Here is a 26,062-nt window from a genome sequence, read left to right as displayed (position 1 = left end):
TTTGTATCTGTATGAGATGATGGATGTTTACTAAACTTATTGCAGTAATCATTTCATGATGTACATAAGTCAAATCAGTATGCTCTATACCTTAAACTTACACAGTGCTGTATGTCTGGAGTTAGCTATGGGGTAATCTTATTTCAATATATATGGAACAAATTAATGCATTGTACACCTTGAACTTAGATAATGTTATACATCAATTATAGCTCAATTTTTTAAGTAATACATTTATTTTAAAAATAGAAGGAAATTGATGCCCCAAAATTCTAGGTTGTATCACAGCCATGAATTGAAGAAAATTATATTTGGCTTTGGAAAACTTGTTTTACGTCAAGCAAAACTTCAGAGGAAACTGTTAAGTCAAACTGAGTTAAATTCTAAATTTCTAGAAACAGAGTGAAATCATTTGTTCAGAAAAAGCATTTCTTGCTCTCAATAACTGACAGTGCATTTTATAAGAATATAAAAAAAGAAAAAAATTTTGAAATAAAGTTGTGGTTTATAGTCCTTACCTTAGAATAAATACAACCATCAGTTCCAAACATCCACTTCTGAGAATCATCTCCTTTGTGTCTGTAATGAAAATGTAATTTAGAGATTGACAACTTTTCTCCACATTAACAACGTTTGTAGGTTTAAAGTAGAAATATCATTTTCCACAGTCTGGCAGGAGGACTGCACACATTCGAACGATTCTACCACGCTACTACCATCACTGCTACCTCAGCAGCTAAAGCCTTTCCTAAGACACCTAATTGCTTTAGTACCCAAAATTCTGCGGGTGTGTGTGAATGAGTGTGTATGTGTGTGTGCACGTGTGTGTATAACCAATGGCAACAGTGATTAAGGGTCTAGAGAATAAATAGAGTCAATAAGAACATTATAGAAATTTCCATCCCCAAAAATGATCCTCTGTGAGACAGAAAGAAGGGGGCTAAATTAAATAAAAGGAATCAGAAGATGAGAAGAAAAAAAGATACTGTGGAAAATTAGGAACCTCAGGCACCTATTTCTCAAACAATTAGGAAATTTTATTAAGGAACATCAGATTTTCTGAGCTAAGTCTGAGTAGGAAAGAAAAACTAAAATGTGATGAAGCTAATCATGCCTAAATTAACTCATCATGTATTCATTAATATTTAGAAACCTTACAGAGATAGGACAAATGAATTAAATTAAGTGTAATGGGATGTTAAACAAGACTTTTCCTACTGCCTCAGAGTTTTGACAGAAGCATCAATGGTTGAGAATAAGAGGTGTCAGGTAATGCTCTATTCTAAAGCAAGGAACTATATGATCTAGGCAGAGCACGTAAAGGTACGTGGTGGTTCAGTGCACATTAGCCTTTCACCTACACCCACGTTATATAAGAAAACGTGAAATTTCTGGGCATGTTGGGATAGGTGCTTATTAATAATGTAGGTCTCCAGGCCCATATCCTCAGAGATTTTGATTCTTTAAGTCTGGACTCCCAAAAATATACATTAGTAGGTATCAAAAATGATTCCAATCACAAGAACTCACTCTGGGGAATTTGGATGTGTGTGGTTTATGGACCAGACTTTGGAAAACATTGAGTTAGAGTGATGAGAGCCAAGGAAAGAAAGGACTATGTACTTGAAGTATTATAAAAGAAGAACTGATTTGGTGATTAAATAAATGGGGTATGGGTTAGAAAGAGTAGGCAAGGGTAAGCCTTAAATGTCAAATTTGGATAAAGAACAAGACAGTACTAAAAGAAAATGAAATTAGAACATGAGAGGAAAGCAGAGATGTGAGGAAATATGAAGGGTTCTGGTAATTAAAGACTGGTAACAGAAATAAATGAAGCTGGCTAGAACTAATGTGAGGTCTGCTGTTGGGAATTGTGAAGAATACAGCAAACTGGAGGGTATATGTTCCATCCAGAGCAGGAATAATGGTGTCATGAGAGGATGAAAGTTCAGTGTTGCCCATTCTGTGTTTTTCAATAAAGATCAGTAATTTTTTGCATGAAATCTCCCTATTTCTATAAGCTCATGACTAATTACAAATATTATATTAATGTGCAAATCAAACAAAATCTGTAGGTCTCTAGTTTTTACTGTCCATAGTCTAACCTCTGTGTGTAAATGGATGTGTGTATATGTGTCTGTATCTATGTGTGCGTAATGCTTTAAGTAGTTTATGAATTTAACAGTACAGGTCAGATCCTACAATCCACATTCTTTAAAAACTGAAGCGAAATCCAAATTAAATGATGGTGTTAAAAAAAAAGTCTTTGATTCAATTGGTTTGTCTAATTGATACCCCAAATATCTTTCAGAAAAAAAGCATTTTTGATTTTTCGGTTTATGATTTTTATGTTTTTATGGTTTTGAGATCAACTGATAATGACATTGTTGGTTTGTCTTTCACCCCCTCATGGTCTTATACACACCACAGACAATTATTAAAAGACAAACAAGTGCAAGCACTTACTATATTGAATAAGATGAGTGGCACCAAATGAGACATAACTGAATTAATGAGGCATGATATGTTTATAATATTCTTTGTGAGTTGTCAGGTTGCTATCTTAAGTGCTAATTCTATTATTTTTAGCATATAAAAGGCAATGTCTTAATTCATAGCTTTGCTAAAATCACATGATATTAATACTACTTAAGAGGGAAAATTTTTATCGCAAAAAGTTGGTGCCACATGAGGATATTTATTGTTATATAATGAAATATGGTTGTATTTTTAAAGAAACAAAACACAAGCATTTCAGATGCTCTGGAAAAGATAAACTTATCCAGAGGTGAGTGAGTTCTAAAAATCCTGGTCCTTACAAAATATAAGCTCACAATAGATTTTGTTTCTTAAAGCCAAGCTTCATCAACACAAAGGCAAAAATCCTCATCTGTATGGAAAGCCTCCTTTTTCCCTGCCCATCCTAAATTCCTCCTTCTCTTCCTGGATCTCTCCTTCCTTTCTAAATTAAACCAAATCTTTTCTTGTAAATACAGATGTTTCAAATTAAACTTGCAACAGTTTTTTTTTTTTTTTAAATTATCATCTTTTTCTTTTCCCAAGTTCTCTTCTCTATACACAATAAAGACATTGAGTTTAAACTTTAATCCCACCCAATTCCACAATAATCCTGGCCAGAGTAGGAAGTAGTCTCGGGGCCCTAAGACCAGATCAGCACCAGCTTCAGTATGCAGTGAGCCCAGGGAGAGTCCTGGGCTGAAGCTGAAACTCAAAAACTTTGGCTACCTGATGCAAAGAACTGATTCATTGGAAAAGACCCTGATGCTGGGAAAGACTGAAGGCAGGAGGAGAAGGGGATGACAGAGGAGGAGATGGCTGAATGGCATCACCAACTCAATAGACATGAGTTTGAGTAAACTCCGGGAGTTGGCAATGGACAGGGAGACTTGGCGTGCTGCAGTCCATGGGGTTGCAAAGTCAGACGCAACTTGTCAGGGAATGTTTGATGGGAGGATTCCTACATGCTGTCTCTCATGAGTCCTTTGTCCCTCTCCAAGCGGAACAGCACGCTGCTCCCAGGAACTGAGGTCATTGTGTGAGGCAAGCATGAGTCTCCTTTAGTAAACATTCTCCTTAGGACAAAACAGCTTAATCTCCTTCCCCTTTCTTGAGATATGGATTGTGTCCTGACCTTGTGACTAACATTACCCCTTGTTCCCTTGGTAACGGTTGCTGTACATTTGGTTTTCTGATCTCTATCATTCCCGAAAGAAGTTTCTTGTACTGTAGCCTATATATACTCATAGAAAAATCATTAAAGCACCTTTGCTCCATCAGAGCTTAGGTCCCTGGGTCTTTTTTGTCTCTCTCTCTCTTTCTCTCTCTCTCTTTCTCTCTCTTACTTTCTTATCGTCGACTCCGTACCACCAGGTTCTGGTCCATTAAAGGACCCCAACAGCAACTGAGTGACTGAACTGAACTGACTGAGTGATTAGCATCTTTTCATATGCCAACTGTATATCTTCCTTGTTACAGTATTTGTCCAAATCATTTACCTGCCCACTTTTTCTTGAGTTGTGTGTATTTTGCAAGTATCTATTATTTGAAGATATTTCTCCTTGTGTGTCACTTGTTATATCATTCTCTTAACAATGCCTTTCAAAGAGCAGAAAGTCTTAGTTTTAATGAAGTCCAATTTATCAATTTATATTTTTGTGGATGATGTTTTTGACATCATATGTAAGAAAGTTTGGCTAATACAAGATCATAAATATTTTCTCCTATGCTTTTGTCTAAAATATTCAATTTTACACAAAAGCTATTCAGTTTTTACATTTAAGTCTATAATCTATTTTGAGTTAACTACTGTTTATTGTATTACATATGATCAAAGTTTTTTTATATATTGATATCCAATTGTTCCATCACCATTAGTAAAAAAAAAAAAAAAGAAAATTCTTTTTCCACTGAATTTCTCCTGCAATTTCGTCAAAAGTCAATTGACCATATATGTGTGGATCTATTTCTGGATGTTCTATCCTGTTCTATTGATCCAATTGTATACTTCGGTGCCAATAGCACACCGTTTTTCATTATTGCTATTTTATTTATTTATTTTTTATACTTTTATTTTGCAGTAAGTCTTGAGATCAGGTAATTTTGTTCTTTTTAAAGTTGTTTTGCCTATTCTAGATCTTTTGCAATTCTATATGGATTTTAAAATTACCTTGATAGCTTTTATAAAAGAAACTTTCTGGGATTTCTAATGAGATTGTGTTAAATCTATAGGTCAATCTGAGGAGATGGGACATCATAACTATACAGAATCTTTCTATCCACAGATACAGTATATCCCTGCATCTATTTGGGTCTTCCTTACTCTTACTCAGCAATGTTTTGTAGTTTTCAGTACACAAGTCTTTTACATATTTTATCTGATTCATACTAAAGCATGTCATGTTATTATAATTGGCATTTAAAAATATTAACTTCTAAAGTTGCTTGTTAGTATACAGGAATACAAATAATGTATATGTATCTACATATATATATACACATATATATATTGTTTATATATGTATATAACATATATATATATATATATATATTGATCTCAAGCCCTCAAACTTGCTAAACTCATTTATTAGTTGTAGAAATTGTTTGCAGTTTTCATGGGATTTTCTACATAGATAATCATACCATTTGAAATTAAAGTCAGTTTTACTTCTTCAATTCATATCTAGATGTCTTTTATTTCTTTTTCCTTTCTTATTATACTGGCTATAGTTTTCTATGCAATGTTGACTAGGTGAAAGTGGACAACCTTGCCTTGTTTTGGACTTTAGGAGGAAGCATTAGTCTTTCATCTTTAAATATGTCAGCTGTATGTTTTTTGCAGATGTCCTTTGTCATATTGACAAAGTTCCCTTCTAATCAGTTTTCTGAATAGAAAACTTTCTATTAGGAAGGGATTCTGACCTTTGTTAAAAGCTTTTCCTATATCAATTTGATGTTTGTGATTTTTTTCCTTTTCCATCTGCCAATTGAGTGGTTTACACTGATTGCTTTTCAACTTCATTCTCCTGGGATAAACACTGCTTGGTCATGGTATATTGTCTTTTTCATTGTATTCAACTTGTTAAAAGGTTAAGATTTTTTTGCATTTATGTTCACAAGGGATATTGGTCTATGATTTTCTTTTATTTATTTATTTATTTATTTTTTATTAGTTGGAGGCTAATTACTTCACAACATTTCAGTGGGTTGGTCTATGATTTTCTTTTCCTGTAATGTCTGTCTGATTTCTGCTTTCAGAATAATACTGGCCTCATAGAATTAGCTAGGAAGTATTCCCTCTTCTATTTTTTATGTAAGAAAATGGAGACTTGGCATTATTTGGCAGAATTTCCCAGTGAAGCTAGTGAAATCATCTGAATCTGAGGTTCTCTTTATGGGAAAGTTTTTAACAAAAAATTTAATTTCTTTAAGAGATTCAGGACTATTCAGCTTACCTATTTCTTCTTGAGTAGACATTGACAATTTGTGCCCCTGAAGAAACTGGTCTTTAATCATCTCAGTTTGGCAATTTATTGGCACATCTTTGTCCAAAATATTCCATTATCCCTTTAATAGCTGTGTGATATCACCTCTCATTCCCGATAATGGTAACTTGTGTCCTATTCCTCTATTTCCTGAGCAGTCTGGCTAGAGATTTATCAGTTTCTTTGATCTTTGAAAAAAAAAAAAATCTTTTGATTTTGCTGATTTTTCTTTTTTTCCTATTTTCTATTTCATTGATTTCCACTCTAACTTTTATTATTTTCTGTCTTCTGATTACTTTGAGTTTGATTTGCTCTTCTTACTCTAGCTTCTCAAAATGGAAGCTGAGATCACTGATTTGTTATCTTTCTTCTTAGTTGGTAAAGAATCCACCTGCAATGCAGGAGACCCCGGTTCAATTCCTGGGTCGGGAAGATCTCCTGGAGAAGGGAAAGGCTACCCACTCCAGTATTCTGGCCTGGAGAATTCCATGGACTATCCATGGGTCACAAAGAGTTGGACACAACTGAGCAACTTTCACTTTCATTTCTTTCCTTATATACGTATTTACATAAATTTCCATCTAAGAACTTCTTGGGCAGCATCCCAGAATTTTTAATATGTGTATTTTCATTTTCATTCAGTTCAAAAATACTTTCTAATTTCCATTTTGATTTCTTCTTTGATTCTTGGCTCATTTAGAAATGTGTTACTTATGTCCAGATACTTGAGGGTTTTCCAGAAAGCGCTCTGCTATTTTTTTTTTTTTAATTTAAGTATGGTTGATTTACAGTGTTATGTTAACTTCTGATGTAGAGCAAAGTGATTCAGTTATACATACGTATATACTTTCCTTTTTATGTTCTTGTCTATTATGGCTTGTCACAGGATAGTAAATAAAGTTCCCTGTGCTATACAGTAGGACCTTGTTGTGAAATCTATCTGATTTCTAGTGTAATTTTATTATGGCCAGAGAATCTTTTTTATAATATTTAAATTTTGTTAAATGTATTGAGACTTGTTTTATAGCTAGAATATACTCCATTTGATTTAATATACTGTTCCTTTAAATGAATATGCCTTCTGCTTTTCTTGGGTATGTTCTTCTATAAATATCAATTAGGTCAAGTTGATTGACAGTGTTGTTCTAGTCTTCTGTACCCTCACAGTTTCCTCCTCACATGTTCATTATTGAAATAGGATATTGTTTAACTCATAGGACATCCTTAACTTATCAGTCTACTTTCAGTTGATATCATTGTTGTTATTTAGTTGCTAAGTAATGTCTGACTCCTTTGTGAAGGGCTGTAGCTGGCCAGGCTCCTCTGTCCATGGGATTTCCCAGGCAAGAATATTGGAGTGGGTTGCCATTTCTTTTTCCAGAGGATCTTTCTGACCCAGAGATTGAACCTGCATCTCCTGCATTGCAGGTGGATTCTTACTGCTGAGCCACTGGATATCATACCACTTGACAAATACAGTATGAGAATCTTTATTTCATTTCTCCTATTGGTATTTGTACTGTTAACTTCATATATTTTGCATCTACACATTTTTCTCTCCATAATATACTGCTATTTTTTGCTTTAAACAAAAAATTATATTTTAAAGAGACTTAAATAAGAAATGAGATCTTTATATTGTCTATGTGGTTATTATTCCCAGTGCTCTTCATTTTCATCTGATACTAATATTCGTCTGCTTGAAGGAATTCTTTAAACAGTGTTTGTTCTCCAGGTCTGCTGGTGATAAATTCTTTCAGTTTCTGACTAATATTTGAATTTTTTATTTTGCCTTAATATTTAAAAGATATTAATATTTTCATTGGGAAATAATTTCTATATTGATAGGTTGGTTGTTTTGTTCTTTGAGTTTTTAAAGATATTCTTCCACTTTCTTCTCACTCTTATTGTTACCAACAAGAAATCTGCTGTCATTCTTTATTCCTTTTGTATGTAATAAATATGCCTTTTCCGTGTACTCATAAGATTTTTCTCTTTATCACTAATTTTAAGGAATTTGATTATGATTTTTCTTGGTTTCTTTTCTTAGTGTTTCTTATGCTTAAAATCTGTTGAACTTCTTGGATGTATGGGTTGTAGTTTTCACAAAATTTTGAAATTTTTTGTCCTATATTTTTAGAAGACATCATTTTTTCCAATATTTTTCTGTTCCCTGCTTCTTCCCTTTGGAGACTCTAATTATTCTGAGATTATGCCATCTGAAGCTTTTCACAACCAACAGTGCTCTGTTCATTTTTCTTCAATCCATATTTTTTCCTCTTTGGTTTCCACTGTGAATAGTTTCTTTTGGTATCTAAATATCCTAAAATTTTCTTCCACAATATCTAATCTGCTATTAGACCAATTCAGCATATTTTTCAAGTAATACATTGAAGTTTTCATATCTGGAAATTTGATTTGAGTCTTTTTATATGTTCTGTGTCTCTATTTAACGTCTTCAATCTTTCCTCTAGCTACCTGAATATATGGAATACAATGATAACAACTGTTTTAATGATGTGTGTATTAATTCTATAATCTGTATCATTTCTAGGTTAGTTACAATTGACTGATTCTTCTCTTTATTATAACCCTGGACTAAGTGAGCTGAAGCATCTCTGGCTCCATGTCCCATAGTTTGCACTTGTTAGTCTTGCAACTTGACGCTTTGTGGGTTTCCAGTTTACAGGATTGATTCTGCCCCAGAAAACTTGTTAGCTACTCCATGTATAGCACCACATCAACCTAGGATTTGCTTTGGGTTTGTTTGCTCCTCCTTGAGAACTATGTGTTTAGGACTCTACTCACACTGGCCAGTTTGTGTGACAGCAAGCTACTGTCCCTCTCTTCCTTCTGCTTGGGTGTTTCAATTCATGTACCTTACTCATTCTCTGAGGTATCTACTACCACACTAGGCACTCACTGGCAATTGTATGATTGTATTTTGACCTACAGACTATATAGTTTTGTGGCTAAGAGTGAGTTATAGATTACAGTTGCTTGACTTTGCATTCCTCCTCAATCACTTAGATATGATCTTGAGTAAGTGATTAAACTCTGTATTTCAATCTCCCACCTGTAAGGATAGTAATGCTACCTACCTTATCAAGTGTTGTTAAGTTTAAATGTAAAAATACAGTATAAATGAATTAAAGTAGTATCTGGCTCAGAATTTGTTTTTGTTGTTGTTGCTGCTAGAGTAAGTGTTACAGCTAGGATTTATACCTTGAAATCTGACTCTATAGATCATGTTCTTAAACCACTATGTAATCTTCTAATACCTGTCGGACAGTATGCTTTGCATGTTAGAGAAAATTTCCCTTCTGTATCTGTGGCTGAGCCAAACTTCCTCTGGTGCCTAAATGCCCTAGTTCTGGCTTTAGCCCTAAGCACATCCTAATTGTCTATCCAGCCAGAGTAGTTGGCTAATAGCTTTCTAAGTCTTGAAATACAATAGGACTTGTTTTTGTCAACACTAGGTAAAATCAAAAACAAATGAAATAGAAAACAGACTTAGGAAGCAATATTTCCAAGCAGTTGGAGATAAGTTACCTTTCTTCCTTACTGCTAATTTTTTCTTCTAAATCTATTTTTAATTTTATCCTCCAAGTCAGAAGATACAAACAAGAATGACACTTTTGGTGCCTTACTAGCCAGAATTTTTTTGTCTCCTTGATTTTTCCTTCATTGTTCAATATTTCATATTCAGAAGATGGAGAAAAGATTAGGAATACACATAACACATTAAATTCTTAAATTAATAACCAAAATAGATACAAAGAAATGAGTTCCAATAATTACAGAGTAAAGCAGCAGCTTGTCTACAACAGATATATACTGAAGGCAGCTTATCAGTTTTGAAAATATCTAAGACACACTATCTAATTAAGTGGCATATGTTTTCAAGCTTATTTTAGAAAAATTAATATTGATATTTTGAACACAAATTTAAAACATAATGAATATTCCATCTAAGATAGGAAGCATGATAATTTGACTGCTCAGGAATCTTGAAATTAACATTTTTTGTTTTCAGGTACATAGCTCATAAACATTACCTTTTCTGTAGGATTAATTTGTATCCTTGTAGTGATGCTCCGTCAGTGGCCTTGACTCTGATTGGATGACCAACAGCTAGACAGCTCTGAGTTACTGCTTGGCTCAGGATCATTCCAGTCTTCCAATGAATAGAGAGGGGGGAGAAAGGTCTAAATAAGTTAAAAGAACCAGAAAATTCAACAATGTGTCACAAATAGTGAGGTCATTATGCCTGGATAAACTCGGATATTAACAGTTGCCGAAAGTGAAACACTACCCACAACTTAGCAGTCAGTGAGCCCTGCTCGGAATCAGTGATCTTCTGTTGGACAAGGGTGGCATTTTACAGTTCAGCGCAAATAAAACAGACCTTGATATCTTCATTTGTCCTTTTTTTCTGTGCATATTTCACAGTGTAGTGGTTTGAGGTCCATTCGTGTCACTTGTTATAGTTATAACTACAGAGCTTACTTGAAATATGTATGCACAGAAAAAAAAATAAATAAACGCAGTGAACTGAAAAGATTGAAACAAATCTTTAACCTCTGGTACCAATGTAAAGTTTTATTTTAGGTCTAAATATCATGGGTTAAACATTTTAAGGTGGTCTATGAACTACTTTCATTTTAAATGTTATGATTCTCTGATAAGGAAGCTGATTGAGAATATTACTTGAATAGGCATTTAACAATTTTCTTACTTAGTAAATTGACACAACATTTTAAATAAGTGACAACCACTGAGGAATTTATTTACACATATTGAGGATTTATGGCATGGAAACTTCTATTTTTTAATAGGTAAACTAATTTATTTTGGGAAAAAATGATAGAACTTAAAATTTTAGAAGATTTTCAAAATTGTTTTCTTTTTAACATGTGACTTTTATTTCTCATGGTTTTGTTGTGTGAGAAAGAACTACACAATGACTTAGGGAAAAAAGTATTTTTGTAAATTTTTGTTCTAATTAGCATTGAATGGAATCCTCATTTGAACATGCTTGTCTATAGAGAAAGGGAACTCCTTGGGGTGAGGAAAAAGAATCATCACTTATTAAGCACTTTCTGTATACCAGATAGTATGCTTGAACTTCAAACATATTTTCTCAATCACTATAGCCACTAAGCAAGGCAAAAGGGACTGACTTCATTTTATATATAAGAAAATTGTGGTTCAGTGCAGCTAAGTAACTTTCCCAAGATCACAGAAATGATTCTAAGTCTGACCTGTCTAACTCCAAAACTCATACTCTTTGCAGCAAGCATTTAAATTTTTTCAGGAAAATTTTTAGGTAAGTACAAGATTTTTGATATCATGAAATTCTAGAAACAGATGCCACAGAAATAGAGAATATGAGATCTGGAAAAATAATCTTCCATATCAACTGGTCCAACTTCATTACCAGAAGACTAAGGCCCAGATATGGTATGTGACTTACTTGGGGTCACAATGATATTCAGTGGTAGTGCTAAAACTAAAATATTTCCATCAATGCTCATAAATTGGTCAGATATAGAGAAGTGTTTTATATTGAAATGCAGTAAAATGGCATAAGTTTTGAAGTTAGACAGACCAAGAATCTTTCCTCTATCACCTACTGGCCTCAGTTTTTCAGCTGTATAGTGAAAATTTGCATAAGTTTTATGAGCTTAAATGAGATAATAAATGTGTATACAATGTTTAACATATGTTTAACAAAATGGCAATATTATTTCTAAATCAGAAGTAAAATACAACATATTAATAAAAAGGACTAGTAGTTAAGAGAGTCTCCAGGTTGAAAGCAGATTTAAGAAATATCTAATCTCATTCTGCCTTTGTCAATGAAGTGGATAATATTTTTTAGTATCTTTGTGTCTCAATTACACTAATTTTTGGTTTTAGCTCTCTGAAAAGCAAAATTAATAGTTTATAGTAATTCAAAATTTCATTTGAAAAAATAATTTCAATCTCTCCTACCCCCTAAACTAAGTAGCAACATACTTGCCTGAGTGACTCTGCACTTATGGAAGTGCTAGGAAGAAGCAAAAAGAGTCTACACGGAGGAGGCAAAGGGAGGCAGAAGGGTAGAAACAAGCTGCATCATCTCTTTCCAGTCATCAATATTTGGTGGCAATCATAAAATGTATTTCAATAGTAAAAGGGAAGGGGAGCGCAATTATATATTCTCAACTTAAATTTGATTCAATAAGGTAAGAATAAAGTTTAAAAAAATAATGCCAAGACACAGGTTTTGTGTTAGGCATTGTTCACATTTTATACTCAGATATTTCTTTTAAAACTAAGAGTTCTAAAACTAAGACTGAGACCTGAGTACGGTCTTACTCTATCCCTACATCGTACTGATTCACCAGGCTCTGAGAGCCTCAACAGTAAAGACGAAGGAGTGGAAGCAAATGATACTCAGGCAAATCTTGTGAAAACGGTGAGCCTGCAGACTATAGCAAAGCTCTATGCTAGTTTAAATAACATTCTGGAGTACTAACTAATCAGCCCATCTAAAAGTGAGCTGAATATTCATGTCAGCATCCTCTGCACTAGACAAACGAAGAGGAGATCACAGATTCACAACAGTCAACAACTGCAGTGCTTTCGGTTGCAAGCTTATATGAGGGAGAATGTCAGGAAATGGAGCAGCAAAGTGAGCCAGTGAGCCTGCAAAGTGACTCAGAGAGAGCAGACATTTGTGGATACCTTTGTGATCAGCCACACACTGGCCGCAGGCCACAGGGTCGATGGCGCTATCTGGCTCCCACTGCTCTCTTTACTGCTTGAGAAACTCTGCTTTCTGATGGAAACAGAGGCATGAAGGACAATATTGGAGTCCACCTATACCATGAAAAGAAACAAGTTATTAACTTATAGTCTGAAAGTCAAACTTCCTCAGCATAGTTACCCAAAATAGATAAATCTTGAACATGTTTCTCATTGAGACGGTCTCTTTTGAAACAGTAGTTCCCAATCCCACTAACTCAATTAAATTAATATTTGTTGAACACCAGCTCTGATACAGAAGGCCCTGGACTGTGGGATATGGAGTATTATAAAGTGTTTTCCTACCTTAAATAAATTTATGCATAGAGGCAATAACACACACACACGGGCACACAGGCACACACATGCACAATTTCATGTTAAGCTCCATGTGGATGATTAAATACTGCTATAAGATGCAAAGAATGGTAGTCTCATTTACAGGAGCAACAAAAAGTGAAACATCTTGAAAGAGGTAACATCTGGACCAGGTCTTGAAGGATGGAAGCAGTTCAACAAGAATAATGAAGGAAAAAAAGGCATTCCAAGCAAAAGCAATTAGTATAATCAATATATCTTAGGATTTAAGGGAAGACTCAAAAGTTAAATTTGGCCAGACTTAGAAGGGGTCAAGTGTACTGCTATGGAAGTAGGTGTCAGTGGGGTTTTCTCGGAGGAGTGTCTGTATAACAAGATTTTACAAAGGTTGATCTGGCAAATGCAAACATAATGGATTGCAATAAGGAGAGATCAAAGGCAGGGAGAACAGTTGAGAGCTTGTACAACTTCATAAGAATTAAGGGATAGGAGCAGGGCTAGTGATAAAGAACCTGCCTGCCAATGCAGGAGACATAAGAGATGTGGATTATATCCCTGGCTTCGGAAGATCCCTGCAGAAGGAAATGGCAACCCACTCCGGTATTTTTGCCTAGAGAATCCCATGGACATGGAAGCCTGGTGGGCTACAGTCCATGGGGTCGAAAAGAGACAAACACGATGGAAGCGATTAGCATGTTGAGATTTCAGTGATTGTTGCCGGAATGGATGGGAGAGGGTCAACTGGGGAGATATTGCCTCTGTGTCCCATGTGTTTATAAGATGACAAATGCCAAAAGTATTGTGCATCTTCTAACATTTCTCACTTAGACTTGATGATCAATTTAAATGAACAGTCATTCATGTCATCTGTCAGAATTCTACTTCTTCATGTTTGTTGCTGCTGTTGTTCAGTCACTCAGTCCTGTGCAACCCCACAGACTGCAGCACGCCAGGTTTTCCTGTCCTTCACCATCTCCCGGAGCTTGCTCAAACTCATGTCCATTGAGTCAGTGATGCCATGCAACCATCTCATCCTCTGTCATCCTCTTCTCCTCCTGCCTTCAATCTTTCCCAGCATCAGGGTCTTTTCCAATGAGTCAGTTCATCGCATCAGGTGGCCAAAGTACTGGAGCTTCAGCTTCAGCATTAGCCCATTCAATGAATATTCAGGACTGATTTTCTTTAGGATTGACTGGTCTGATCTCCTTGCAGTCCAAAAAACTCTCAGGAGTCCTCTCCAACGCCATAATTCAAAAGCATCAATTCTTTCATGCTCAGTCTTCTTTATGGTCCAACTCTTCACATCCATACATGACTACTGGAAAAACCATAGCTTTGATTATATGGACCTTTGTCAGCAAAGTAATGTCTCTGCTTTTTAATATGCTGTCTAGGTTAGTCATAGCTTTTCTTCCAAGGAGCAAGCATCTTTAAATTTCATGGCTGCAGTCACCATCTGCAGTGATTTTGGAGCCCAAGAAAATAAAGTCTGTTTCCCCATCTATTTGCCATGAAGTGATGGGACCATTGTTTCCCCATCTATTTGCCATGAAGTGATGGGACCAGAGGCCATGATCTTAGTTTTTTGAATGTTGAGTTTTAAATCAGCTTTTTCATTCTACTCTTTCACTTTCAGTTAGAGGCTCTTTATTTCCTCTTTACTTTCTGCCATAAGGGTGGTGTCATCTGCATATCTGAGCTTATTGATGTTTTTCCTAGCAGTCTTGATTTCAGTTTGTGCTTCATCCAGTACAGCATTTCACATGACATACCCTGCATATAAGTTAGATAAGCAGGGTGACAATATACAGCCTTGAAGTACTCTTTTACCAATTTTGAACCAGTCTGTTGTTTCATGTTCCATATCTTGTTCTAACTGTTGCTTCTTGACCTGCATGCAGATTTCTCAGAAGGCAGATAAGGTGATCTGGTATTCCCATTTCTAAGAATTTTCTGCAATTTGTTGTGATCCACACAGTCAAAGGCTTTAGCGTAGTCAATGAAGTAGAAGTAGATGTTTTTCTGGCATTCTCTTACTTTTTCTATGATCCAGTGGATGTTGGCAATTTGATTTCTGGTTCCTCTGCCTTTTCTAAAACCAGTTTGAACATCTGGAAGTTCTTGGTTCATGAACTGTTGAAGTATAGCTTAGAGAATATTGAGCATTACTTTGCTAGTGTGTGAGATGAGTGCAATTGTGTGGTAGTTTGAACATTCTTTGACATTGCCTTCTTTGGGACTGGAATGAAAATTGACCTTTTCCAGTCCTGTGGCCACTGCTGAGTTTTCCAAAATTTCTGGCATATTGAATGCAGTACTTTCACAGCATCATCTTTTAGGATTTGAAATAGCTCAACTGGAATTCCATCACATCCACTAGCTTTGTTTGTAGTGATGCTTCCTAAGGCCCACTTGACTTCGGACTCCAGGATGTCTGGCTCTAGGTGAGCGATCACACCATCGTGGTTATCTGGGTCATGAAGATCTTTTCGATATAGCTCTGTGTATTCTTGCCACCTCTTCTTAATATTTTTTGCTTCTGTTAGGTCCATGACATTTCTGTCCTTTATTGTGCCCATCTTTGTATGAAATATTCTGTTGGTATCTTTTATTTTCTTGAAGAGATCTCTAGTCTTTCCCATTCTATTGTTTTCCTCTATTTCTTTGCACTGTTCACTTAGGAAGGCTTTCTTATCTCTTCTTTCTATTCTTTGGAATTCTGTATTCAGATGGGTATAGCTTTCCTTTCCTTCTTTGCTTTTTCTCATTCTCCTTCATATTTAGTAAACTTTATGTCCTACCTTATACAATCACTTTCCCTGAGAAAGCATGCTAACTTTAAGTACTAATATTTATTTGTATAGGATTATGAGAATATATCAACTTATGCTTTAAACTTAGTAAATAATATTGCTTCAGTAGCAATTTAAATAATTTTCTAATATTGAAATGTCTGTTCTAATTCTTTGCTAACACTAGATTTTGAGTAGCAAATGATTTTTTAAAAAACAAAAGTTAAATGATAATTTAAAAGGTGATGCTTTACAAGTGTGAACAGGCAATACCAAAAGGGTATGACTAATACATTTGATAATTATTCTATTATGGACAAAAATGTCACATGACTTATATACATGAAAATAAAATTTTAAAAATACAGTAACCCCACCACATAAGCAGACTTGACTTAGAGTTCTTTGATGATTTATTCCCCAGTTAGCCAGTAGTGACTGGACTCTAGATGGGAATTTCTCACAGTTTCTGAACAATGATAAACTATATTCTACTAATCCATTCCCCACAGGACTCAGCATTTAAAGTAGCACTCTTAGTCAACCTCCTAACTCCAAGTTGCCATCACACTCAGAGCTCTCCTCTGCAACTGGGAAGAAGATTGTTTTGACTGGATTAGTCAGACAGAAGACCCGTACTGCCAACTGCTTCTTTGTACAGCACCTGCTGCCAGTGCCTAAATTCTTGTTATCTGCACAACACGGCTTAATCTTTTAACAGTTGGCTTATTGGTGAAGAGCGAAGGGGTCCTTTGTTTCTGTCTTGGGTTGGCACCCAGTATTAACACCATGCTGTTCTCTAAGAGATATTTTGCTGGACGGTTCCCAAGTGATTCTACATAGACCAGACAGAGCCAGGCCCACTAACTCAGTTTCATTTAATGTTATTAAAAAAAAAGTCCTGCCAAGTCGGGGTTCTAATACACTTAAAATTGACAATGGCCATTAAATTCTCTTCATGACGTCACCTACTTTTTTCTTTTTAATTTAATTTGATAGCTTAGCTTTAGATGAAATGTTTAGGAAGGTGGGGGAGATAAATTTTGAAAAGTGCTCTGACAACCTACAACATAATATGCCATATGTGTCTCTATATGTGAGTGTTTGTGTGGGAGTGTGTACGTGTGCACATGAGCATGTGTATGATAGCATTTATGTTGACACAGGTCTCCAAATATAAACCATAACATGTAATTAGAAAACCTTTTAAAGTATTTTGAGGATTAAAAAAAGAAATCTTCTCTTATTCTTTTGAATACCTACATACATAGCTTCCTTTAAGTGACCATTATGACTTTACTTATCTGAATAAACTGTGCTGATACAGATGATGCCAGTGATTAAAAATGAGGCATATATATACTGGGCCAGTTAAAATTTCTTGTTTAATCGTCTTTCCCCAAACTACCAATGAAAGTGGAGTAGACTTCAAAATTCCTGTGCAATTTCAAAGTAATAAGGTCTCTTCCTGCATATCTACTGAGGAACAAATGCAAGACCATGAAATTTTTTGTGAAAAAAGGAGCTCATAGGCCACAACCTTCATTCTAAAAATATTTTTACTTTAGATAGAATTTTATAAGATTTTTCCTTTTGACAGTAATTTTAGGACCAAGTTGGGGGCTCAGATGGTAAAGAATCTGCCTATGCAGCAGACCTGGGTTTGATCCCTGGGTTGGGAAGATCCCCTAGAGGAGGAAGAGGCAACCCACTCCAGTATTCTTGCCAGGAAAATCACAGGAACAGAGAATCCTAGCAGGCTACAGTCCAAGGAGTTGCAAAGAGTCGAACATAAATGAGTGACTAACACTTTAACACTAAATAATTTACTGTACAAATTAAAATCACACCTACAAGAAATGTTCTATAATCTCTTTCCTCATGCCCTTGATATTCATGCTTATTGTTTTCATTCTCTAAATCTATAAGCTGATCAATCCACCTACCTCTAAGACCAAGAACTAGAAAAACTGAAAAGTAGAAAATATTAGTGAGCACATAATTATGCTGTGGTGTTGGAGAAGATTCTTGAGAGTCCCTTGGACTGCAAAGAGATTAAACCAGTCAGTCTTAAAGGAATCAGTCTTGAATATACACTGGAAGGGCTGATGCTGAAGCTGAAGCTCCAGTACTTTGGCCATCTGATGTGAAGAGCCGACTCATTTGAAAAGACCCTGCTGCTGGGAAAGATTGAGGGCAGGAAGAGAAGGGGATGACAGAGGATGAGATGGTTGGATGGCATCATCAACTCAATGAACATGAGTTTGAGCAAACTCCAGGAGATAGTAAAAGACAGGAAAACCTGGCTTGCTGCAGTACATGGGGTTGTAAAGAGTTGGACATGACTGAGCAATTGAACAACAATAACATAATTATGCAACTGAATAATCAAAATATCTAGTATTGAGGTGTGCAGTCCTCAATAGATTCCAGCTATAGGTCTAAAAATAAGGAAGGGATTTGGAATTTCATTTAAAGCCCAGTATCCCATTCTAAAGGCAATAAATTCAAAATTGAGATTAAAAATTGTACTTTCTCCAGTATAAATTATCTGAGAAAATATTATTTCTTGATGACTTGCTCTCCAAAGAAATAGGACAGTAAAGAATTATCTGCCTTTTCCTAGCCTCTTTCTTGACATAAAGAATAATATATTTTTCTAGCGTCCATAATTGCTGAATTTACAAGTAAACTTATAACAAATGTGCCATAATTCTAAAATCATAACTTGGTGTTTTGCTTACTGTTTCTATACTAGTAATTGTTTCTAATGTTCTGCTGCTGTCTGATCATACCAAAAGGCTAGGATCAAAATCAGTTTCCTTGTCTTTTTGACAGAATATATGACCTGCCAAACACTGGCGTGCATTTTTCTGCTATGTTTTCCCATAAATAAGCTATTCTTCTCATGAATATTTTTTTATTAACTACCATGAAGTTTGTATCTCACCCATTTCATGGAAACATATAAGTGTATTGCCAAATAAGTGTTGCCAACTTAAGTAACAATAGAACTGTTGAAAGATGTTTTCACCCAAATTCTCCATGTGTAGTGGATTCCAAATCTTTTTTTGAAATAGATAAAAGAGCAACAGGTTGTAATTGTCAGGGTTATATCTGCCTTCCACATTACTAATAGGGATTACATGTTCCAAATTTTTCTCTGTAGGAAAGGTTTTACTTGTCAATACGAGATTTAAAAGAACAGTCGGGGTTGGGCACTGATACCTCTATCTCAAGCCAATTTGAAAACGTATGCAGCAAGAATATCGGCTTTTGCCTGCCTCCTCTCTATCCCTGTTGTAATCCTCTTACTGTCTTCCTTTATTGCGAGGAGCATCAAGATTCCACAATAAAATGCCCTCTAGATAGCCATGACCTCTGCCTGAATCTCTCTTAAAAGTGCTCCTTTTCAGGTTATTAAATTGCTATTTCCAATGCACTGATCACCTCTGTATATAATTTGAGACATTTTTCTGGAAGGATTTCAAAGGTTTCACAGCTAAGGGAAACTTTCTTTGGAAGTGTCTCTTTACTATCCAGTTTATCACTATTTTGACTGAGCTGAAATTTTATCCAAAACCAATTTCTTCTTCTAAAAATACAGTAGTGTACAAACTTGTAAGATGAGGTGTTTTCTCACTTTCACTAAATCATTGGAACAAATTAACAGTGATAAAATAACTGTGGGTTTTTATTCCCTCATTTTTCAGTATTACAAAATATATCTTTCTTTCAAAGTTCTACTTGGGCTTAAAATCAAAGAGAGAGACCTTTCTGGTTGTTTTTCTCTGACAATCCTTCACTATCCTTCCCCCCCACCCCCCACCCAGGGTTGACCTGGTTTCTATTGAATGAGTTAATTAACTAGAGAATTCAGTTCCATTCAGCTAACTCTGAGCACCTAGATACTATAGCAGAGACAAGAATGATCAGAATGCTCTTTCCTTCTCAGAATTTCTAATCTGCAAGGCAGGGGCAGGAGGATAAGATAAACATCTCCCAAGACATCTTCCTAACACAGGATCAAATCAGATCTGTCTCTGCTTGAATGTTTCCAGTGGCTCTTGTTTTCTACAGAAGGACAAACATTTGAATTAAGATCCTTTATGATATGACACCAACAATCTCAGTGGAATCTACCATTCTGTTCTACTCTAACGTGAGCTAAAATATGCCCAAACTTGGAACAATGATTGACTTTGAATCATCAAAAAATGTTGCAAGAGGAACAGAACAGAGCCAATGCCATTATCAAGGGTACAGAATGGATGCAACAGGGGTATCAAGGTTGGAAACATCATATCTGGTTTGGGGGTGGAGTTGCGGTAAAGAAAGATTTTATGAAGCAGGCACAAATCAGATAAGGCTAGAATGACGGGCAGGGTTTCAATAAACATTTATTGAATGCCAACTCTATGCCAGTACCATGCTAGGATATGGCATAAGGGTGACAGAGAAGGTGGGGGTGGTAACAAAGAAAGAAAGAAAGGTTGAATTCCAGGCAGAGGGATTCATGCGGGCATAATAACAGAAATCATGGACTCAGAAAACAACAAATGAACAATTTAGCTTGGCTAACACACGAAGAACAAATCAGAGAATAGCGAGCCTTGAAAGAGATTATGGCTAAATTTAAAAAATCATTCATGAAAACGTATTGTGCACCTGCCCTATATCCAAGACTTTGTTCCAGCACTCATGAACACAAAGATGAGTAAGACATAAAATCTGTGTCCAAAGAATTATCAGTTTAGTGGAAGACAAAGACACAAAAGCAAATGCCTTTACCAAAACACAAACTCTAAGAACAATTTTCAAAGTGTGAAAAGGAGTTCTGGGGTCACAAAATAACTTGAGGTTAAATATCTCTGGAGAATCTGAGAAGGCTTCATGGACAAAGAAGAAATTGAAGAAAGCCTTGAAAAGTAAGGAATAGTAACGGCGGGACTGTATCCTAGCAAAGAACAACACATGGACTGGCACGAGAAAACCGAAGTGCAAATCATGTGTGGAACTCCATTTATTTGCTCCGACTGTAGGGTCAGGGTACACAAAGATCAAGAAATGGAGAGGACTGGAAAGACAAGTTGAGAGTGGGGGAAGACTGGAGATGAATCATGGAGATCAATGAAGGCCAGATGATGATATGAATAATAGGCAACGGTTAGGCATATAAGTTTTTGAGCATGAAAATAAAGCTACAGCACACACACACACACACACACACACACAAAACTAAAAGAGTGCCAACAGGATGAGAGAACTATGGCAAATAAACCTTAATGTCAATGAATACAAAATACAAAATGCATTAATCCTTAGTGCACCATTCAACTTACATTTATTTTCTAAATTTGCTCAGAAACAGGACTAGAAATAATTGCTTATTTTACTCTAGCTTTACAATTATACAATTTAGCTTCACATTTGCCTTGAAACAACTAATGTTTCTGGTATAAATTTTGAGCTAAAAGACTGAATGGGCAACATGGAGAAATTGAAAAAAAGCAGGTTGGGACAATGTGTCTTTTGCATTATCTCTTACAAAGAAAGGGCCCAGACTAGTTAACAGGAAGCCCCGCTTTCTCTGAGCATCTCTGTCTCTGTGGGTACTTTTTGGTTTTGATTTCATGAATTAAAAAACTAAAGCTTATGCAGCTGAAATGAACAACAACCCTACATAACTTACCAGCTGAGAAAATGAAAAGAATTACTCCTTCTTTAGAGACAGGTTTAAAATGTGTTTCACAGCTCAGAGGCAGAAAAAAGTTCTTTACTGGAAGACAAATTTCTAAAGTAAATTAATAAAGAGACCTTCTGGATTGTGTTATAAGTACAGTTTTCTGAAGAACACATGCTACTTAGATACATAGACCCATAGAAGAAATAGATCAGATTCTAGAGTATAAAGATATAACAGCCATCTTAAAGAATTTCTTAAACAAATGCAACTTATTAATGTAGTTGGTATAAAGAAAATATGCTAAACAATTGTACTTAAATGATGTAATACAAGTAGAATATTTCTTAGGTAGAAATGATATATATTGGTACAGTTTTTTTTTCTTCCTATTCTTTTTCAAATTCTTTCCCCATTTAGGTTATTACAGAACATTGAGCAGAGTTCCCTGTACTATATAGTATGTCTTTGTTGGTCACTTATTTTAAATATAGCAGTGTATACATGTCAATGTCAAACTCCCACCTTATCCCTTCCTCTAACCCGTCTCAATATTTGTTCAGTTTCAAAGTGCTTAATTAACAGAGTGGCACTAATGAAATAAAGAACCTGCCTGCCAATGCAGGAGAACATAAGAGACACAGGTTCAATCCCTGGGTTAGGAGGATCCCCTGGAGGAGGGCATGGCCTCCCACTCCAGTATTCTTGGCTGGAGAATCCCATGGACAGAGGAGCCTAGTGGGTTACAGTCCACGGGGTCTCAAAGATGCAGACAGGACTGAAGCGACTTTGCATGCATGCACACAAAGCATAATATTTGCCCCTAACATTTGTAAATTAATTTACAGTTTTCCAAAACTTCCACAAATATCTACCCAGTCACCATGTATTGACTGAATGTCCAATACATAAAATATTTTTATCAAGAACAACAAATAATTCTGACCTTGTTCTGTAGGAAACTGTTCTCCATGTCCACCTTTTCAAATTGATCAGGTACCTGTTGACTGGTGCCACTGAAGTTAACTGGAAATCCCTCACAAACATCCCAACTAAGAAAATAAAATATTTAATTGCTCTTATTAGAATAAAATGAGTTTTAGTACTCTTTAATCTATTAGTATGATAATTTATACATCTTACTCTTCTAGTGAGAGAAAAACCAATGTATAGTCTATAATCTTTTTAAACAGAAATTTATAAATTATCTTGGTATCTATAATTGGGAAAGGAAGGCTTTAAATTTTTTCCTTGCTATTATTTATGATACTGGGGGGACCCAATGCCTAGTTAATTATTAATATAACAAGGAAACAAAAAGCAATTTTTAATCTTACAGAATTACTCACAGTGGAGATCATCTTCATTGTTAAAGTTATAATGTAAATATATTCATCTACAATAATAAAGCATGCTTTTAAATTTATAATGCTTGTATCCAGAATATTAGCTTGGTATTTTTAAGAGAGTCTTTTAAAAGGCAGCACAGTCTAGAGATTACATGGATGAATCACAAACTAGAGGGGCTGGCTTCATTCTTAACTCAGCCAAATTACTTATTTTAACAGTGAGTCGATCCTTACCCTAAAGAAAGTTGCAGCTCAACACTGATATGTTAAGATATACCATACAGCATGCTATTCAACAAAAACCAGTTCTAGAAATGGTGACGGTAGTTTTCTTTCAATAGTCTGAGAAATATAAGTAAGGGCATGATGACTAAGATCTCAAGTGACCCATTTCAGAGTATAGAAAAAAAGTTCAAATGGAATCCAAAACTTAAGTAAATTATCTTCAAACTAGTTCATGTTCAATAAAGGCAGTTTCACATTGTTATATTTAGGGAAACAGATTTAATTTAAATCCATTCATTAAATCAGTATTCATTGCATCTGGAGAAGTAAAATTAAGAAGCGATATATAAATTAAAAATTAAACTCATAGCTAAAGACCAAAGGGAAAGGCAAATTTAATAGCTTAGTAAAGATTATCACACATGAAATAAATCTTCTCATAAATGAAAATGCTTTTAATAAAGAGTGCTGAGTGATTTTCTGTCCATAAAGAGAAAGAAAACAAGACAGAACATTATAATCTTATCTAGAAACTGCAGGCAGCCATTGGTGGGTAGAGAAGATCAAAGAGTCTGTCTTTTTAGACATCCTTAGCAACAGGATGACATTAGCTAGACTGACTGACCTCATCAGACTGCTTTTGGTTCTCTAGATTTGTCCTCTATTTCAGTCTTTTGACCACTATATTAAAGAAAGTTGTAACTGGTTAAATTACAAAATATAAAAGTTAGATGGGACTTTATAGATAGGTCACCTAATCCAACATGGTGTCAGCATCGTGCTGCAGTATCCAATATGGTAGCCACAAGCCACATATTCCTACTTAAATTAAAAATAGTTTAATTTAAACAAAATTTAAAATTCAGTTTCTCAGTCACACTACTCATATTTCAAGTGCTCATTGGCCACAAATTCTGATTCCATCATCATAGAAAGTACTACTAGATAGTACTGGATAGTGGTTATCTATCTCAGTTCCTAAGGAAGTCCTCAGTTCTTAAGAAAGACAACCTAGGTTAGAATCCTTGCACTATCATGTACAAGTCGTGTGATTGGCAAAATGCCCTTCTGTGCCTCAGTTTCTGCCTCTATAAAAGTGGAGTAATAATAGCCTAATAAGCAATGATAGGATTAAAATAATTATTTTGCAGATTAAATATGCTCTCATCCAATTCATTTATTAATAGAACTGTGCCTGGCCTATGGTCAACAATCAGTAACTGCTGGGTTTTATCATTAACCCGTAGGAAATTGATACCTATCTGCTCATGAACAATCACGAGTAGCTATGGGTCCACTGCCTGGATCTTCTAGCTCCCGCTCTTCTGCACACTATGCCTCCAGGAGAGTGTTTTTGTCTCCAATTTACCATCATCAAAAGAGATGCTTAAATATGAACACTCATATAAGAGAACTAATTATTTAATATTTTAATAATTCCATTTAACACTGTTAGTCTAAAAAAATCCCCTACAAACAGTTTTTACATTTCAAATAAAATTGTTAACTTCGCAAAGCAGAAGACTATACTCTGCTCATTGTCCCAACGTGTTTTCTAAAACTCCAGGGAACTTAATGACAAGTCTTTTAAGCACCAGCTCATTATATCATGAAGTAAGTCAATAAAATAAATGATTGTTTATTTAAGATGATTTAAGGAACATCTTTTAGTGTTTAAATCTCTCACTCTAGGAAAACTGAATTAGGCGATTCAGATAGCTTAACCAAGAACTTGTTAATTTACTTGTCACATCCAGGTAGCAGAAGGGCATGAGGGTCCAAGAAGGTTTTATATACAACTGTAATGCCACCTCTGGTGAATGCAGTCACCTGGTCAAAGGTCAAACCCAAAACAGGGTTCAGTGGAGATCTGGAAAATGGAAAAACAAAAATCAAATCTATCTGCAAAATTATACAAACTCTAAACTTTGAGTATAAATAATCAATAAAACATATAATCCCATGTCAAATAACATCCAGAAATAAGTGAATTTCCTACTATACAGCCCTATGGTTGATATTCTATACTGATACCTGACATGCACATTTTAGTTTGTTTGATTTATAATATGCCTAGAATAGTTGCAACACATAAATGTTTCAAATGTTGCACATTTAAAAAAATGATTGCAATAATAAAACAAAGCATTTAGTTGAGAAAAAGAATCAACTGTCAGCCTTGTAATGTTCATTTTTCATGTATAACTACAGTGCAATATACTCATAATAATCTTTGGAGCTTCTAATTAAATTAATCTTTCACATTTGGCTACAAACAGCTGTTTTGTAAGCTCAGTAAATGTTATGCTGACTTGATTTTTCATATTACATACTGTTAGGTATATTGTTTTAGGTTAATTTAATTATGTAAAAAATTAAAATCATGGGAAAAGATCTTAAGTAAAAAGAATGGCAACTATGTCAATTGTGAGCCATTCTGTTTTTGAAATTAGTGGCAAACACTGCTATTTAACTTTAGAATCATAGGACTCTCTCACCTCACCTGTCTACTATTGCTAAAAATATTTAAACTGAATGTAATCATGAGAAAACACTCAGACAAATCTAGAATGTGAGACACTCTACAAGAAAAGTGTCTGAACTCTTCAAAAACAAAACCAATATCATGAAAAATAAAACAAAAGATGGGAGAATATTTTAGATTAAAGAGAACTAAAGAAAATAACTAAATGCAACAGATGAGGCTTATTTGGATATTGGATTACAAAAAAGCTCTAAAGCATATTTTGGGTAGTTTGATTACATGTTGGATGATATTATATTATTGCTGACTGTGTTAGATATTATAACAGAGGGATAGAGAAGAATTCCTATTCTTTAGTATATGACCTATAGCAGTTAGGAGTAAAACTTTAGTGATTGTGTGGAGTTAATCCCAAA

At 35.1% G+C, this 26,062-nt stretch overlaps 1 protein-coding gene across 1 annotated transcript in view; it reads right to left on the bottom strand.

Annotated features, from left to right (window-relative positions):
* The window catches only part of DCDC1 (doublecortin domain containing 1), a 423,479-nt gene that overhangs the window by 187,824 nt on the left and 209,593 nt on the right, over positions 1 to 26,062 (bottom strand). Inside the window, exons 12-16 of the mRNA XM_065944379.1 lie at positions 24,906 to 25,031; positions 22,534 to 22,639; positions 12,735 to 12,869; positions 10,061 to 10,179; positions 519 to 579 (exon numbers count right to left, since the gene is read on the bottom strand). Coding sequence (XP_065800451.1) covers positions 519 to 579; positions 10,061 to 10,179; positions 12,735 to 12,869; positions 22,534 to 22,639; positions 24,906 to 25,031 — 547 coding nt within the window. The remainder of the gene's footprint in view (positions 1 to 518; positions 580 to 10,060; positions 10,180 to 12,734; positions 12,870 to 22,533; positions 22,640 to 24,905; positions 25,032 to 26,062) is intronic.

Source organism: Muntiacus reevesi, chromosome 9 (assembly GCF_963930625.1).
Source record: "Muntiacus reevesi chromosome 9, mMunRee1.1, whole genome shotgun sequence".
NCBI classification, from domain to species: domain Eukaryota; kingdom Metazoa; phylum Chordata; class Mammalia; order Artiodactyla; family Cervidae; genus Muntiacus; species Muntiacus reevesi.
The sequence above is the reverse complement of the archived record's forward strand: the minus strand, read 5'-3'. Positions and strand labels throughout refer to the sequence as shown.